The following is a 15248-nucleotide window of genomic DNA, read 5'->3' as shown; positions in this document are numbered from 1 at the left end:
ATATGATGGTCCGCCTTATCTGCTTAAATCAGCACCTGCTACTGTCACTCAAATGGCAGAGGCAGGGTTCCTTCACTTACATGTCCCTGACCGCGAAGCATCGCCGGGTATACAATCGAGCTCGTCTCTTTCGCCCGTTCGGAGCCAAAATTTCACTTAGCCCCAGTATTTCACACTCACTTTTAACTACTCCTCTCTTTTTTTTCGTCTACCTATATTGCACATGCATGTGATGATACGATGTTGGAGGGTCTGTGACCTACCCGAAGAAAACCTAGTGTGAATCTTTAAATCGCAAGTCTACTCTCACAAAAATGACTTGGTCGAACTTTGGATTTACCAGCACATTACTTCTTATTTCTATTAGCATGAAGGGGTTTTTGGATCTTGGATACCATCAATTGAATTTCCTACTTTCAACGGCTATAAAAGGTCATCTCTCAGCTGATTTTCATCTGGAGAGCCTTTGGATGTTGTAATGATTTTGTTCTTCATTTTTACTCTAGTCTGACGAAAGGTATAAGAAGTACACAGAAACCCGAGACGAATGTCCCATCGCATTGCTGACCCTCTGCTCTGAGCTCAAGGAAAAATCCACATCTAGCCCTTCGCAGTGCCACCCTTCATCATGTCCATCAGACTCTTCTGTCCCTTTGCCTTTCCTGATCCCTTCGCTTTTTTTTCCCCATCCGCCTCGAGCTTGCGCTCATACTGATCCTGAAGTTTCTCGCGCTCCGCACGACCTTCCTCCGAAAGGCGAGCCTCCAGAGCCCGGAACTCTTCGCCCTCGGGGTCCATCCCAATCAGTGACTCAAGTAGTTTGATCTCACCCGCCCATACACCCGGATCGGGAACAGCAGCTGCACCCGCACCAGCAGGTCTCTTGGGACCCTTCTTTGGCTGTTTCTTCATTCCAGGCCCGCTCTCATTGCTATCGGCTGCATCGTCTCCAGTGGCTACATTCTGTCCCGGGACACGGTCAATAGGCGTCTCAAGGACCATCGGTAGCCCTTCAAACCGCGGCTCGTTCATGACATTGTGGAACGCCCGCAGGCCGAGGAACCCCGTGCCGATATTGGCGTGCAGGTCGCGCTTACTTCCCCGCGGTGCCTTTGAGTCATTGAGGTGCAGAGCTCGGAGGAACTGGATTCCGATTAGCTCGTCGAATTCGTCGAGGAAGGCTTTGAATCCGGCTGGGGACTTTAGATCGTAGCCGGCTGCAAAGCTGTGGCAGGTGTCTACGCAGATGCCAATGCGGGAGTGGTGCTCTCTCGGGATTAGAGCCAGCAAGTCGCGGAACTCCGACAGTGCGCCGCCAATTGAGTTGCCGTGGCCGCACATTGTCTCCAGGACGGGAACTACGGTCTTCGTTTCGCTGATGGCCTGGACTAACAGATTTGCCAGGCGGGAAAGTGCTTCGGGCAGAGGTGTCTGATTGGTACTTCCTGGGCTTGAGAGTGTTAGTATGGGCTGAGATGGTTGCCAGACAGTCGACTCACTGGAAGTTGTAAAGTGTAATTCCAAGTGCCTCACATCGGCGAAGATCATCCAGAAAGGAGTTATATGCTTGCTTTGATTTGGCTTTGTCGTCTTGGGCCAGATTGACAAGGTATGAGCCATGAGGGAGAACGTGTCTGAGCAGTAGATGTTAGTGATCCATCCGGGTCCATTCAGATGAGGGAATTTCACTTGGCTGCATCATAACCCTTTTCTGCACAAAGCTTACGGAACTTATCGCGATGGTCGTCTTGGAGAGCTGGGTTTTCCCATTTACGCTGTGACTTCAAGAACAAGGCGAATGCATTTCCCCTAATTGTAAGATTCGAATCATTTTCAAACTTGGATATGCTTGCAAGTAATTCAAACTTACCCTATATTTTCGCTATTTTGTATGGAGTTGAAGACACCTGCTCGATAATCAATGGGTTATTGTCGAATGGAGACGATGAGCTGCTGCGAACACTGACCTTTTGCAGCACTGACGTGAGCACCGACGAACATACGCAGACCCTTAGTCCGGGGTACCAAAGGCATACTCTCAAGTTCCTGGTCTTTCTTAGACTTTCTCGCCTTTATAGGTTTGACGTCTTCGTTGGACTCCTTCTTAACTGGAGCCTTCTTTCTATTCTTCTTGGGAGTATCAACCAGGGGTTTGTCGTCAGCCTCTTTTTTCACTGCAGGAGCAAATTCTTCAGTCTCTGAATCTGAGGCTTCTGGAGAAGACAGTTCTTTAAAATTTGTAGTGGGTTTCTGTCGCTTGGATCGTCTGGGTGGCGAAAGCTCTGAAGTTCCATTACTGAGGTTCCGTTTATGGTTGACCTTAGATCCAAAATCTTCGCATATTGGCGAGTTAGGTTCTTGGCAACACATAGCACTGAGAGCGTCACAGTGTAGAGCCTCTTGAGCTAAGTGGGTAACCCTGATCGAAGACCTGAAGAAGTTGATATTGCCAAGTCTCGCGGATCAAGAACCCTACACACTGTGCAGACTCAAAACGACCGAAATTTAGATGAAGTGTATGGTCAGAAAAACAAATTGAGCTTATAGAATAGCTAAATTTGCATCTTCTAGGCTCCGAAGCCGTCAGTGGAGCGTAACGCAACGAACCCAAGGAAGAAGTACGAGCCACGTGACTGTCTCCATAGCAACAGTCATGTGATGTTTATCGATAACCAAAGAATCTCCTTGCAGCCCCGCCAGAGTTATTGCTTGCTCTTTTTGAACTTTTGGTCTTCGATGCAATTTGGGATCTGTGTGATTTCTTCTTAATCTGTCGCTGTTGCTAACATGGCAGCCTCTGAAGAGCTGGTCGACTTCGATATCATCGAAGCACAAAAGGAAAACGTCCAATCACTGCCCGGTGGCCGATCAGCCAGAGAACTTGCCCGGATATTTTCAGCCGGCAGTAACGGTGACAAGATCTCGTTGCCATCGCCAAATGGCACCAGGAATATCAACGATGCTATGCGCCAAGAATTCGAATGTGAATTGCAGTCGATAGGAGAATCGGACGATCCGCTCGATGTTTATGACCGTTATGTCAAATGGACCCTGAACGCGTATCCGTCCGCACAAGCGACCGCAGAATCCGGTCTTCTTCCCTTATTGGAACAGGCAACGAAATCGTTTCTTTCGTCATCACACTACAGAAACGACCCTCGGTATCTACGATTATGGCTTCATTATGTTCAACTCTTCTCCGATGCCCCACGCGAGACATTTGCATTCCTTGCGCGTCATAAAATTGGTGAAAGTCTGGCTCTTTTCTATGAGGAATTTGCCGGGTGGCTAGAGGGTGCTGGTCGGTGGTCACAAGCCGATGAGGTGTACAGGCTCGGTATGGACCGTGAGGCGCGACCAGTCGAGAGATTGGCACGGAAATACAGCGAGTTTCAATTCCGATACGACCAGCGTCCACAAGATACCGGGCCTTCATCGCCTGCTTTGCCACCGGTCCGTCCCGCGCTGGCCGCCAAGACGAACCCGTTCGCGCCATCAGATGCCTCTCCTGACGCACAGGCTTCACGGCCCCCGCCTCAGACGGGCGGTGCGGCAAAAACCAAATCCGGAAAGCCTAAGATGGCTATCTTTTCAGACGCTGACTCGGCTGCGCCGGGCCCCGCAACTAGTGGATCGACGAAGGGATGGGAAAGCATTGGATCGATTCGGGACCGTAAGAAGGAGAACGAGGTGGCGGCAAAGCCCTGGGCAGGAGAAACATTGAAGGTTGGGAAGAAAGCGGCGCCAACACAAAAGATGGCTATCTTCCGGGACGAGGTGAGTTCCCATTCCATGTTGCCCTTTCCCTCTTCAGACCTCCACATATTTACGATCATAGGACTAATTGCTGGCATGAACCTATGGTGTTTTTTTATGTATCCAGTCCAATCCAGATCATTCTTCCGAAGAACCAATGCCACTAAAAGAAGTACCCGAACATCACGTAAGGGAAGCGATTAACCCGCGGACTGGCCGACGCGAACGTGTATTTGTCAACCTGGAATCCGTATACCCTAACCGCACCAACCCAGCACATGAGATGAGTTTCGAAGAGCTCAGGGCCATCAATCGTGGTTGGATGGGCAAGAATTGGCGACAACAAAAAGAGCTCTTGCATCAGATCTCTGAGAACACAGGCAGTACCGAGTCACTGCTAGAGAAACCTCATTCAGCAGGGGAATTGCCAGAGCATTTAGGCCAAAACCTCACCTCGGCTAGTCGCCCTCAATCTCAACATCAAGACGAAGGCTATGAACGCAAATTTGGCAAAGCGAGTCGCACCAAGATCAAAGGGGAAACATCACAAACACAAACAGGTAAGGGATATGAGTTCTCATTCTTCAGGCATGTTAAACTCACAACTGTGCAGTTAAAATGAAGTTTGACTCCCCGTCCAATAACAAAAAGGTCCGGCGAAAGAGCACTCGGGAACCGACAATGACCATGCACACTCGTGCAGCGACGGATGAGATCTATAGCATTTTCAATCAGCCATTAAAGGCAGAGACAGAGGAAGACGCAGACAGCTTCTGCGGCAGCGATTACGAAGATGACGACTGCGCCAGTGCTGGAGATAGCACAGGGACAGGGCACATATCAGCGGCCTCTAGCGAATTTGGAGACGAGGAGACTCAAACGTTCCACAAATCCTACGACGACACTGACTATGCCAACACCACACGAGCTGAGAGCATCGATGGCGATGGGAGCGATTGGACAGAGTTCAACCCAGATCGTGATATTCCGGACATTGAAAATGCTGAAGTTACCTCACATTCTGTCGTCAGTAATGGAGCGGAAGATAGCTCGACACAAGGAACACCGGAGAGGAAAGGATTTATACCAGAAATGCCTGAGGACTACGCTCCTCCATGGGGGACCTACCGTGACCCTGCGATCATGGCCCAGAACCGCCTCCCCTTTATGACACCTATTGTAGAGCGAACGGAATCCATCCCTTCTTTAACAGCCGCTCGAAACAGCATTTACAACGCTAAAACGCCTTCGAAGCCTCGCTCACCGGCCAGTAACTATTTGCTTTCAAGTCCACTGGGAACAAGCACGCCATACCAGGGAGATCACACCGTTGCGTCTACAGTTGATGTGCCATTTAGTCCCATGGCCTTCAGGGCCCTCGCACCCAAGCTCCGGAGTAGGGAACCGATAATTAGGGATGCGCAGTGCAATCCGACTGACAAGGGCATCCGCAACACAATCCTCAACTCCCTTGAAAAGCCTCTTGCGACGTACACAGGTTATCACGGTCATGTTGAAGATAGCAACTATGCTTCAATTATCCAGAAATTCGTCAAAAATAACACCAGGCGATCAAAGAGTGGCGGGAACGAGGCATTTGACACTCCCATCCTCGAATTTCCAGGAGCGGAACGAAGCTACATTATCAGACGTGAGCTAGGAGCTGGTGCATATGCTCCCGTCTATCTCGCTGAAAGTGTCGACAGTCTTGAATCCTACGACTCCGACTCTGACGATAGCACAAGCCCTAACGGCAATACTTCCAAACTTAGAAAATCGAACGCTTATGAGACTCCTCGATTCCCCTTCGAAGCAGTCAAGGTCGAAAATGGACCATCAAGCGCGTGGGAGTTTTACATGATTCGCACAGCATATAGCCGCCTACGACAATCCACAGGTCATTCTCGCGCCACCGATAGCATTGTTCGCGCACACGAACTGCATGTTCATCGACGTGAAAGTTTCCTGGTGGAGGACTATCGAGGTCAAGGGACTATTCTTGACCTTGTCAACATCGTCCGCAATGAAACCATCAACTCCAACCCTACTTCTGAAGGCGGTCTCGAGGAAGTCCTAGCAATGTTCTTCTCGGTCGAGCTATTCCGCACTGTCGAAGCACTTCACGCCAATGGCGTCCTCCACGGTGACATCAAAGCCGACAACTGCCTCGTCCGTCTAGATGACCACAATCCCAACGAATCGCCTTCCAAGGCCCTCTCCCTGCTCAAACTCGGTATAGATGAAACAGCCTTGGATCCCCGCGAAAGCACACACTACTCTCCAAGCGGCTCTCATGGCTGGCGACAAAAGGGCCTGTCCCTGATCGACTTCGGTCGCAGCATCGACATGCAAGCCTTCTCGCCAGCCGTGCAATTCATTGCTGACTGGGAAACCGGTACGCACGAGTGCAACGAGATCCGTGAGATGCGCCCCTGGACCCACCATATCGACTTGTACGGCATTGCCGGCGTAATCCACGTCTTGTTATTCGGCAAGTACGTCGAATCAACTGCCATCGATGGCAGCGACGGGAAATCATCATCCCGCACTTATCGCATCCGTGAGTCGTTGAAACGATACTGGGACCGTGAACTCTGGGCTGGTGTCTTCGATCTCTTGCTGAATCCTGGCGCTGAGCGCTGGCAGCGCATCGAGCGCGATAACGGAGTTGATGCGGGTCTGTCCTCCGCGCCTATTCTGCCTGTCTTACACTCTATGCGGCATGTTCGTCGCGGCATGGAGGAATGGCTCCTTGCCAATGCTGAGAAAAAGGGTCTTGCTCTTCAGATTCGGAAGATTGAGATTCTCCTAGCTGATCGAAAGAAGAAATTGGACAAGTGAAATTTCTTTTAACCCAGTTTTTTTTGTATCGATTTCCCTCGTTGCATCCGTGTTTTATGACTTATACCCCCCGTTATCTTACTACATTACATGTTGCTTGTTTTTTTCATTCTCGTTTACTCCTGTTTGTTGATCGGTTTTTCGATCTGTAGATATTGCCTGATATCAATTCCACATGAAATTGAGGACAGCTATTTGTTGGCTATCCAAGCATCTTGTGTTCATCTTGATCGCTTCTTTTAAACCCCTCCACAAGTAATGTACCATTTGCTCGGCTGTGGCCTCAATTATGAAGAAACCAAAGGGTAAATGGAACAGACTAAAGCTTACTGAGTCAGGATGGGACCTAAGGCTGACCAAGCCTAAATAAGCATGCATAATTCATATAATGTGTTCCAAACGAGGTCGAGGAATGTAAGGGGTCTAACCGCTGCCAATGATTCTTGAAAAGCGCGCATTGAGAATGATAGAAATGCAGCCCTTTGCAAGATGGAACATGCTCAGGAACCCAGGTACGAAGCTATCAGGCAATCGGTGACGTAAAACCGAAAAAGGGATGAAAATAGTTAATATGATAATTCAATTGGCCGATCAGTTTGATCAAACAAAGCCATGGCTTCAAAAGATCAACCTTCACAGGACAACGATAAATCAGAAGAAGAATAGATAAAAACGGCCAAATCTCACAAGCTCCAGAGCAAGATCACAAAGGTCCAGCGAAAAAGAAGACTCTGAAAAAGAGACAGACATCCATACGCCATGAGACGCAGAAGAGGCATGGAAAAAGGCCAGAGAAAAAGACACGCGATTTTCCGGATGCAAACCCAATAAGGCTCGTCACAAGGGGAATCATGGAGCGCGAGCTGAATCAAATTGAGAATCGAAAGCATGAGGTAAGTCGTGGATCACCAATCGAGAAGGGAAAATGTCAGGGGAAATCAGCTTCAAGATTGAGATCATGAGATGCAAATTAAGAAGAAATGGGGATCGCAGGCAAAAGAAAACCAAACACCTTGCGTGCGTGTCAGGGATGTCGTTGGTCAACTGCAATATTCAAGCGCATTCGTTTCGTTTCAGTTCGTCTATGTAATTGCATATGTATCGTTACACATTCGCTTTTGAGGGGGTGCATTGCCATCTATGCTGACTGGCGAGTGTCAACAAAGAGGGAGGGAGTCGTTTCCATGTGTGACGGGTAATTCGAAAGGCCATCATCAGCTCGGGCCGCATCTCCAGCATGACTTGGTGGGAAAGGCATGTCGTACCGTGTATGAGATGCAGGGGATAAATGACTAGACAAGGTCTGAGAAAGGAAGATTAAAGAGAATCTGAAAGGAGCGTGGGTCGCAAAATAACGAGTGGTTGCTGATTGCTGACAGCAGATATGTATTTTGGAGTTTTTTCAACCTTTTTTTGTACGTTTGGGTTATTTTTTCGAGGTGAAATCCCCCCATGGGAAGAAAGGAAATGAGGTAATGAGTGAAGGCAAGATGAAACTGCTAATTTTACCGAGTAAAAGGTGCAAAACAGAACCACGCACAGTCTGATTGTCGTAAGTAGACCAACGAAGTAAATGTTCGGAGGCAGGTAACCAACAGCCAGATGCCCATGTACTGTGTGCGGGTTTCGACCAAATGGACAGTGGAAAGACCCGTCACTTTGATTTTGGGGGATTTTGGGTTTTTTGTCGTTGGGGGTTCAGTATTGTGATTTTCAAGGTTGAGCATGAAGAAATCGTTCAGGCATATCGTAATAGTCGTGGATAGTGTTGCTGTCGTGAAAAGGCTGGAAATGCAAGGGCCCTACCCGGGCCCTGTCGGTATCTCGTTCAAGTCATAATGCAAAGGGGATTAAATCTCGCAAAGAAATCGACGCCACGATGAAACGGATACTTGAAAATTCGACAGCGAAAAAAGGGCTGCAACTTAGTTGCGTGTGAAAGGCATATTCAATATTTGCCGGCGGATGCGCTCAGCATCAGAAAGACCGTCTTCGGAGGCATTGTACGGCAAAGTACCTGGAGCTTTATCGTAAACATGAGCTGGGGAAACCTGCATGAGAGATGTAGTGTCGTCTTGCCCGACATATGAAGGGCCACCGCTCGAGAATGGATCGGACAGTGCAGGTGCCTGTCTACTGACTCGCTTCGGGACTTCACGACGCTTGTGCTTTCCTTCGATCCGGAAGGGTGAGCCGAGGCGTTTGATGTTTTCGCCGAGGTCTAACAATGGATTCATAGGGGGGTTCAGAACAGGTGTAGTCTCATCGGGCTCAATAGGGCCTGAATTGAGGGAAGATGGCGGGGAGAAAAGCTGGTCCATTTCTCTGGGGCTGACAGCGCTAGTGGTAGCTCCACGATTGCGAATGCGAACCCGACCATGGCCCATGTCTTGGAACTTATTGTCACGAACATAATCCTCCAAGCGACGTTCAACTTCTTGATCGGAAGGATTACTCTGCTCCCTGGATACGCTTGGGAATACATCGACAGTACTAGGCAAAGGCTGGTCGAAGTATGTGTTGCGTCGGGCACGATAACCCGGAACATGAATAGTCCCACGTCGAGTATTAGAGTCATGGATCTGACAGGTTGATCCACCGGGGCCCCAAGTGCTGTACACGAATGGAGATCCTAGACGAGGGATGCTAGGAGCAGATTCCGCACGAAGATGCTGACTAGGAGTCTTGGCCACCCGTGGCTCGGCATGAGCAGAAACGGGGTTGTTAAACCAGTCCGTAGTCAACGGCACTTCTTGTGTTACCTTAGAAAGTGGGGTCGGTTCGCAGGATGTGACAAGAGAAACGCCGAGGTCACGAGTAGTGTAGGCCGAGTTGTCAGCGAAGTCTTTCACGCGGGTATCCGTAGTAGGATCGAACATCTTCGTGACAGGCTCGGGAGTGCGAGACTGCATGATGCGCTGATAGTGGGGAGAAATTGAGAATTTGCGTCGACATAGCATCTTGAGGCGTCGTCGAGTCTTGGAGTCTGACTTAGGCCAGGCCGGTTGCGACTCTTCTTCCATAGCCTTGGGTGTAGAGATTTCAATGGGATCAGCAGACTTTATCGAGACAGATTGAACAATGCGACTGCTCTTTTGACCCCATGTCTTCTTGGCGCGTCGCGCAACACGCGAGGTGACTCCCAAAGGGGGGATACTGCCAGGTGTCATCTTAAATGGAGTCATAGTAGGGTCCTGAAGGTAAATTTGATAGGTATTCCATAAGTGGGTATCCATGTCGCGAGTCCAGGACTTCTTCGACACATGGACTTTCACCGGCTGTTTCTGAGGCCGCGAAGGCGACTCGATCTCAGGTTCTTTTGACATATCCAAAGGAAAATACGAGTCAAATGAATCGCTCTCGATGCTGGTGAAACTTCCTACAGATGGTCGCGATGCAAAGGTTTCAATGGATTCAATTGAAGAATTTGACAAAGTCGAACAGACCGAGTCTGCGCGCTTGATGTTGTTAAGGCCGGGCGTCTGGTCCCACGATGGCCACGGGTTTCTAGTGTCGCGGGAATCGAAAGGTGTGCGTCGGATCTGCGCAGGTGGCGTCTTGAAATCCATTCGCACGCGAGGAGGCGCGAGATATCCCTCATCGGTGGCGAAATCACTGAATGAAGCAGCCTCAAAGTTGATAGTCGATTGGGGCACTTCGATCGAAGGCAGGGGAACATCAGAGCTGTGGAACTGGAACATATCCATGTCCATGCGAGCGCAGACATTGGTACCAGCGCGAGCCCGAACTCTAGGTAAACGGCCACTAGATATTGAGTGACGAGGTGGTGGAGGTACATTCATGGTGGTGCGAGGCCGCTCGGGAGTCTTTGGTTCATTGTCGCCGAGGGAGAAGGTAAAGTTTTTTGGGAGCGTGCGCGAAAGCTGACGTTGAGCCATACTGGCAATCCTGCAGTCTTGCAAACCGCAGATTATGGGTCAATGCGACTTCTAAGAGGAACTTGAGGACGTTTTGGAGTTGAAAGAGTAGATGAGTCCGGCGCGGCTTCGAGTTGAAGCGCGCAGCGTCGCGTCAATGTCGTGAATCGTGAAGAGGAGAAAAAATAAAAGTAAAAATGCAGAAAGAGATGCAGGAGTAACGTGAAAATAGAAGGAAAAAAAACCGAGGTCTCGGTGTGCGTGATATGCTTCCTAAGGAATGCGGCAACTTGAAATCGGGGATCACCAGATCACATCTGCGGCTCCATCCCGTCCGAGTAGTAGGGAATGAAGGATTTCGTCATTACCCGAAAAAAAATAAACACACAAAGGAAAAGAGCGTCCCCTCAAACGGAGAACGGTGCGAGAAAAAGTCTCACGATAATGGTGGAAAAGGGTTGGTAGAGAGAGAGAGAGAGAGGAGAGAGAGAGAGAGAGAGAAGAGGAAGAATGATGGGGGAGGATTGGGCGCAGGGTGAGGCGGGAGTGGTGGGGGTACTTGGTACCTGTGCTCCTCGTGGTGAACTGCCTATTGGACCTGGTACCCTATACTTCTGGATAGGACTTGGCCCACTGCGAAAATCTTATGCGTTGTTACTTGAAAAATCATTACAATCTTCAATTGATTCTCATTTCTTCTTCTTCTTTACAGAGATTTTGTTTAGATTTTCTCGAGTCTTTCCTATTCGAGTCTTTCCTATATATAATGGCTGTGGACACATCTCTGGGCCTTGCTTGATGCATGCACTGTGGACAAATAATTTGACCACAGGGCTTTGTAAAGAACCACCTTGGGAGGTAAGGACACCTTAAGCAAATAGCCAGTGCTTTTTGGTTCTAGGATTTGAAGGCAACAATGTAGGCTGTACGGAATAAGCTGTAAGCTGTGCTCTGTACGGAGGACTCCATCCTCCATACGCGGAGTACGTGCTGTAGACCTCATAAATGAGGGGGCTGGTGTTTGGAATCAGGTACCAAGTACGGAGTACTCGGAGTACTCTGTATGGTGGATCGGTTTCGCATCTTCAAGACATGGTCTCCAGCTGTTCACTCCATGGCTGCAAGGGCTTGTACAGAACAGAACGGAGAACGGCCAGCCTGCGTATAGAAGTGCAGCTGATGGTCGTCTGCACTAATATTCTTCAGCATATTTTTTTTTTCTTTTTTGTTTAACTTCCAATCAGGTTTGAAGTGGCTCGGGCCTCGAAAAGTAAAAAGGTCCTTTCTTCTCTTTCCCTTCAGTGAATTGGTTTGTTGCGTCCAAAGAAACCCGGCTTGGTACGGGTACCTGGGTACCTGGGTACCGTAGATCAGCGGTCGCATTTTCTTATTGTGCGGTCTGGGTCTCTGAAGCCCCGGAGCCCGAGCTACCCAACGAGAGAGGCAGGGCCAGCCTATATAACCCCATTGGGACCGGTGGAGGCGTTGCGGTTGGAGAAGCCTCACGTTCATCTTTCCCCACTGACGCGCGACGCGTCCAACACACGTGTTGAAAATTACTGTATACTTACTGTATACTTGCTACGTACTGACCAGTCACGTGCTGTCTTGCCAGAGAACCCTAAAAAAGGGACCTCTACTTCCTATGATTGCTGCGGAGTATACGTGACTTGCACCGTTGAACATTCTACATGTTGGAATTTATGGCTGTCTCTGAATTCTTCAATTCAGGGATCCATTCTCAACAGATTTAGTAAGATCTCATCTCGATTACAGTGGATAGTCACGGTATACCCGCAGAACTGTGGGCCAGATGCCAATCAACTCCACTTTCGAGGAGCCGAGTCTTACCCATTTACCTCGAAGAATTGGACTTCACCTTTTTTACGAATAACTCGATAATACTCAAATGGGTCACTTATAAAATCCAATTTGTCCCACGGCTTATAGACAAAAACCTATATCCAGTGTGTGTGAAATAAAAATGGATATAGGCGCTGCGGAGATCCATTCACTACTCTCCTAGGAAACCTAGGTCAACCTCCGACGCACGCGATCGAAACAGAATCTGAATTCGTGGGTCGGTGATAGACTCGACACCGTTTTCGATGTTTGGGGGTCGACCGCCGCTCTGCAGTTTCCAATCATACTTCAGGAGCAAATGAAGAAGCTTAATTTTGGTTTCATTGGCAGCGAAGAACCGGCCAGGGCAGGCGTGGACACCATGACCAAAGACAAAGTGCTCGCTTGTCATTGTGACAAACTGATGCTTGTGTTCGTTGCCAGGCTGGCGGCGTTTGTTGTAAAACCGGTAACCATCATAAGTCGCTGCATTAGGGTAGATACTATCATCTTCCAGGATTTTTGTAGAGACAAACATGTTGGCACCTTTGGGAATTACAGTTCCATCGGAGAGTACAATTTGCTTAAGGGCAAGGCGGTTCATGGAGGCTGTCATGGAGTGTCAATCAGCCATTCTTCGCAAAACAAAAAGGGGTGGGGGGAGGGGGAAGGATGGATGAACAAACATCGAGTGGACTTCGGAAAAAAATGTGGATAACTTACTCAATGAGAGTGGGTTAGTGCGCTGAGATTCCTTCATCACACTGTCCAACAACTTCAACTTGAGCAAACTAGTCTTCTTCAGAACTCCATCCTCGGCAGCAACCGCACAAATTTCATCGCGCAGCGGTTGAATATACTCCGGGTACGCCGCGAGATCATACATGACATTGGTTAACAAATTCGAGGTGGCATGAATGGCCGCCAGCGCCAATCCAACTTGAGCACAAGACTGATCAAAAGTCAGGTCATTCTGGGCTTCGGCGCTCTCATGATACCAGTCCATAGCATCGGGCCCATGAGGTTGATCATCTGCAGGGAGCTTGCCCGCGCGAATCAACACCCGCCTGTCTATCTCGCGGCTGATGATGGAGCGAGCCATTTCCAAATGCGCACGTAGCTTTTGGGTAGAGGGCAAAAGCCAGTGTACAACCGGATGAAGAATGGATGACCATTCTCGTAGGTCGCGCATAGCCATGAATGCATCGATGGCGTAGTTCACGGAAACATCAATCCACTCATTGTTGTGGCAGATGGTCTCTCCAACGAATATCAAAGAGGAGAGGCGGGCTACCATGTACGGGACCTTATGTGCGAGGTAGTAGGGCTTCCATTCTGCCAAGAGAGAACGCATTAACGAGAAGGGGACGATGCAAATTGGGTGTGCTCTGTCATACCATCGGTGGGGGGCAAGTGTTCCTTCAATATCGCACCTGTCTCCTTTGAGAGGTGAAGTGAAATGGACCCTATTCAAATAAGAAAGATAAGCTAACGATGTCACTCGAGTGACATATCTAAAGATGAGCATACCGAGAGCCTGGGTCAAACTGGTCCGCACAATCTCCACGGTAGCCTTTAACGCAGTGCCATTGTGAAACGGTTCAAACCCAGAAATGCGATCATCGAAAAATGTCTATTTGCAAGTTAGCCGTGGCCACGGGGTATCTCTGGTTTCATGATCGGCCTTTTTGATTGAGTCTTCAAAGCTCAAATCTGGATTGCTCTTGATTTCATCGACAAACTTCGGGTGCAATACAATCATCGGGCTTGTGGCTCCGATGATCTGAAAGACATTGGCGCCCTACGAAGGTCTGTTAGCAAATTTGAGGGCAGATAGTGGCGTGATGTATTCCTATTTAGGCGAACCTTTGCAAAGCCTTCTGCCATTAATTGACGAGAGGACCGAGTGAAGCGTTGCCGGGCCTTTTTGTTGGTAAGCTCCCACCAGGTCTTTCCAACCAAAGGAATATGTCTATGGGGTATCTCGTTTGCTATATCTGCCCAAACACTTGTTAAAAGCACTGCCATCAGGGTGATGCACACACTCTGTAAAACATAGGGACTGTTGAGAATTTCAGTGATGATTGCCATAGTCAAGGTCAGGACTGAAAAGCGAGGAAGGGGGGACAATGGAAGCGACACTCCAGATTTCTAAGAACTGATATTCTCCGAGGATTTTCTCATTTATCATAGTTACCGAGCCATCAACCAGTCAGGGAGACTCCATTTTCCCACCAACCGACATTGGACTGGATATTCAAACCAGGGGGGGCCCAAGCAAGTATCAAATGCTTTCAAGTTGAACTGCACCGAGCCAAAGACAAGCGACGTTAGAAAGTCGCAGGTCCAATAAACTCTAAGCGACCAGCTCCATTCACCAGAGCACCAAACCTCCGAGAAACATAATTCTTGATCTACACCGATATATGCCTAGCCGGAAATGCGAGAAAGAGAGCCAAATTAAGCGATCCTTACCCGAACAGGCAATTCTTGAACGGATTTCTATTCCGCCTGGATCCACTTGCATCTGTAGTTCCAATCTACAAGCGTGCCAATGATATTAGAGAGCTGCAAGTCCTGCAAGTCGAACGGTAGAATCATTAGAGAGGAAACCCGTTCTGTACTTCGTGGTACAAGAATAAGAAAGTCTCAGTGGCCCAGCACCAGAAGAGAATCTCCTTTTGAAGACCGTATAAAGACCTATGACAACCTATCAAATGGAACTAACAACTGTCTAACAAGCTACGACATATGAAGCATAAGCCTAAGATATGAAGCCCTTGGCTAGTCTCAAATAGCTTAACGGAATTAGGCTAGTGAGATCCATGGGTCGGATTTCGCCAAGACCCCGCACTCGTCTCGGTGCCTTCCAGGGTTGACTTCCCCGCTTTAAAGTCATCTGTCATCTTCTTCTCAACTTCACCTCAAGAA

At 48.8% G+C, this 15248-nt stretch overlaps 5 protein-coding genes across 5 annotated transcripts; 2 read left to right on the top strand and 3 right to left on the bottom strand.

Annotated features, from left to right (window-relative positions):
• Nucleotides 1-600: 600 nt before the first annotated feature.
• On the bottom strand, nucleotides 601-2370 carry Pdw03_0451 (DNA (Apurinic or apyrimidinic site) lyase, endon uclease; the record flags this gene model as incomplete). The annotated part of the gene is made up of 5 exons (XM_066099604.1): nucleotides 601-1450; nucleotides 1500-1634; nucleotides 1690-1809; nucleotides 1871-1907; nucleotides 1968-2370. The coding sequence occupies 5 exons, from the start codon at nucleotides 2368-2370 to the stop codon at nucleotides 601-603; spliced, it is 1545 nt and encodes a 514-aa protein (XP_065957331.1).
• Nucleotides 2371-2787: 417 nt separating this feature from the next.
• On the top strand, nucleotides 2788-3844 carry Pdw03_0450 (Mad3/BUB1 homology region 1; the record flags this gene model as incomplete). The annotated part of the gene is made up of 2 exons (XM_014674878.1): nucleotides 2788-3777; nucleotides 3839-3844. The coding sequence occupies 2 exons, from the start codon at nucleotides 2788-2790 to the stop codon at nucleotides 3842-3844; spliced, it is 996 nt and encodes a 331-aa protein (XP_014530364.1).
• A 69-nt stretch (nucleotides 3845-3913) lies between these two features.
• On the top strand, nucleotides 3914-6597 carry Pdw03_0449 (Checkpoint protein kinase (SldA), putative; the record flags this gene model as incomplete). Its single annotated transcript, XM_014674879.1, has 2 exons — nucleotides 3914-4316; nucleotides 4370-6597. The coding sequence occupies 2 exons, from the start codon at nucleotides 3914-3916 to the stop codon at nucleotides 6595-6597; spliced, it is 2631 nt and encodes an 876-aa protein (XP_014530365.1).
• A 1925-nt stretch (nucleotides 6598-8522) lies between these two features.
• On the bottom strand, nucleotides 8523-10496 carry Pdw03_0448 (uncharacterized protein; the record flags this gene model as incomplete). Its single annotated transcript, XM_014674880.1, has 1 exon — nucleotides 8523-10496. The coding sequence occupies one exon, from the start codon at nucleotides 10494-10496 to the stop codon at nucleotides 8523-8525; it is 1974 nt and encodes a 657-aa protein (XP_014530366.1).
• A 1993-nt stretch (nucleotides 10497-12489) lies between these two features.
• On the bottom strand, nucleotides 12490-14408 carry Pdw03_0447 (Cytochrome P450; the record flags this gene model as incomplete). Its single annotated transcript, XM_014674881.2, has 6 exons — nucleotides 12490-12926; nucleotides 13041-13652; nucleotides 13715-13783; nucleotides 13848-13950; nucleotides 14074-14118; nucleotides 14184-14408. 6 exons carry the CDS (start codon nucleotides 14406-14408, stop codon nucleotides 12490-12492), a joined length of 1491 nt encoding a protein of 496 aa, XP_014530367.2.
• Between the last annotated feature and the right edge of the window lie 840 nt (nucleotides 14409-15248).

The sequence above is a fragment of the Penicillium digitatum genome, chromosome 4, assembly GCF_016767815.1.
Source record: "Penicillium digitatum chromosome 4, complete sequence".
NCBI classification, from domain to species: domain Eukaryota; kingdom Fungi; phylum Ascomycota; class Eurotiomycetes; order Eurotiales; family Aspergillaceae; genus Penicillium; species Penicillium digitatum.
The sequence above is the reverse complement of the archived record's forward strand: the minus strand, read 5'-3'. Positions and strand labels throughout refer to the sequence as shown.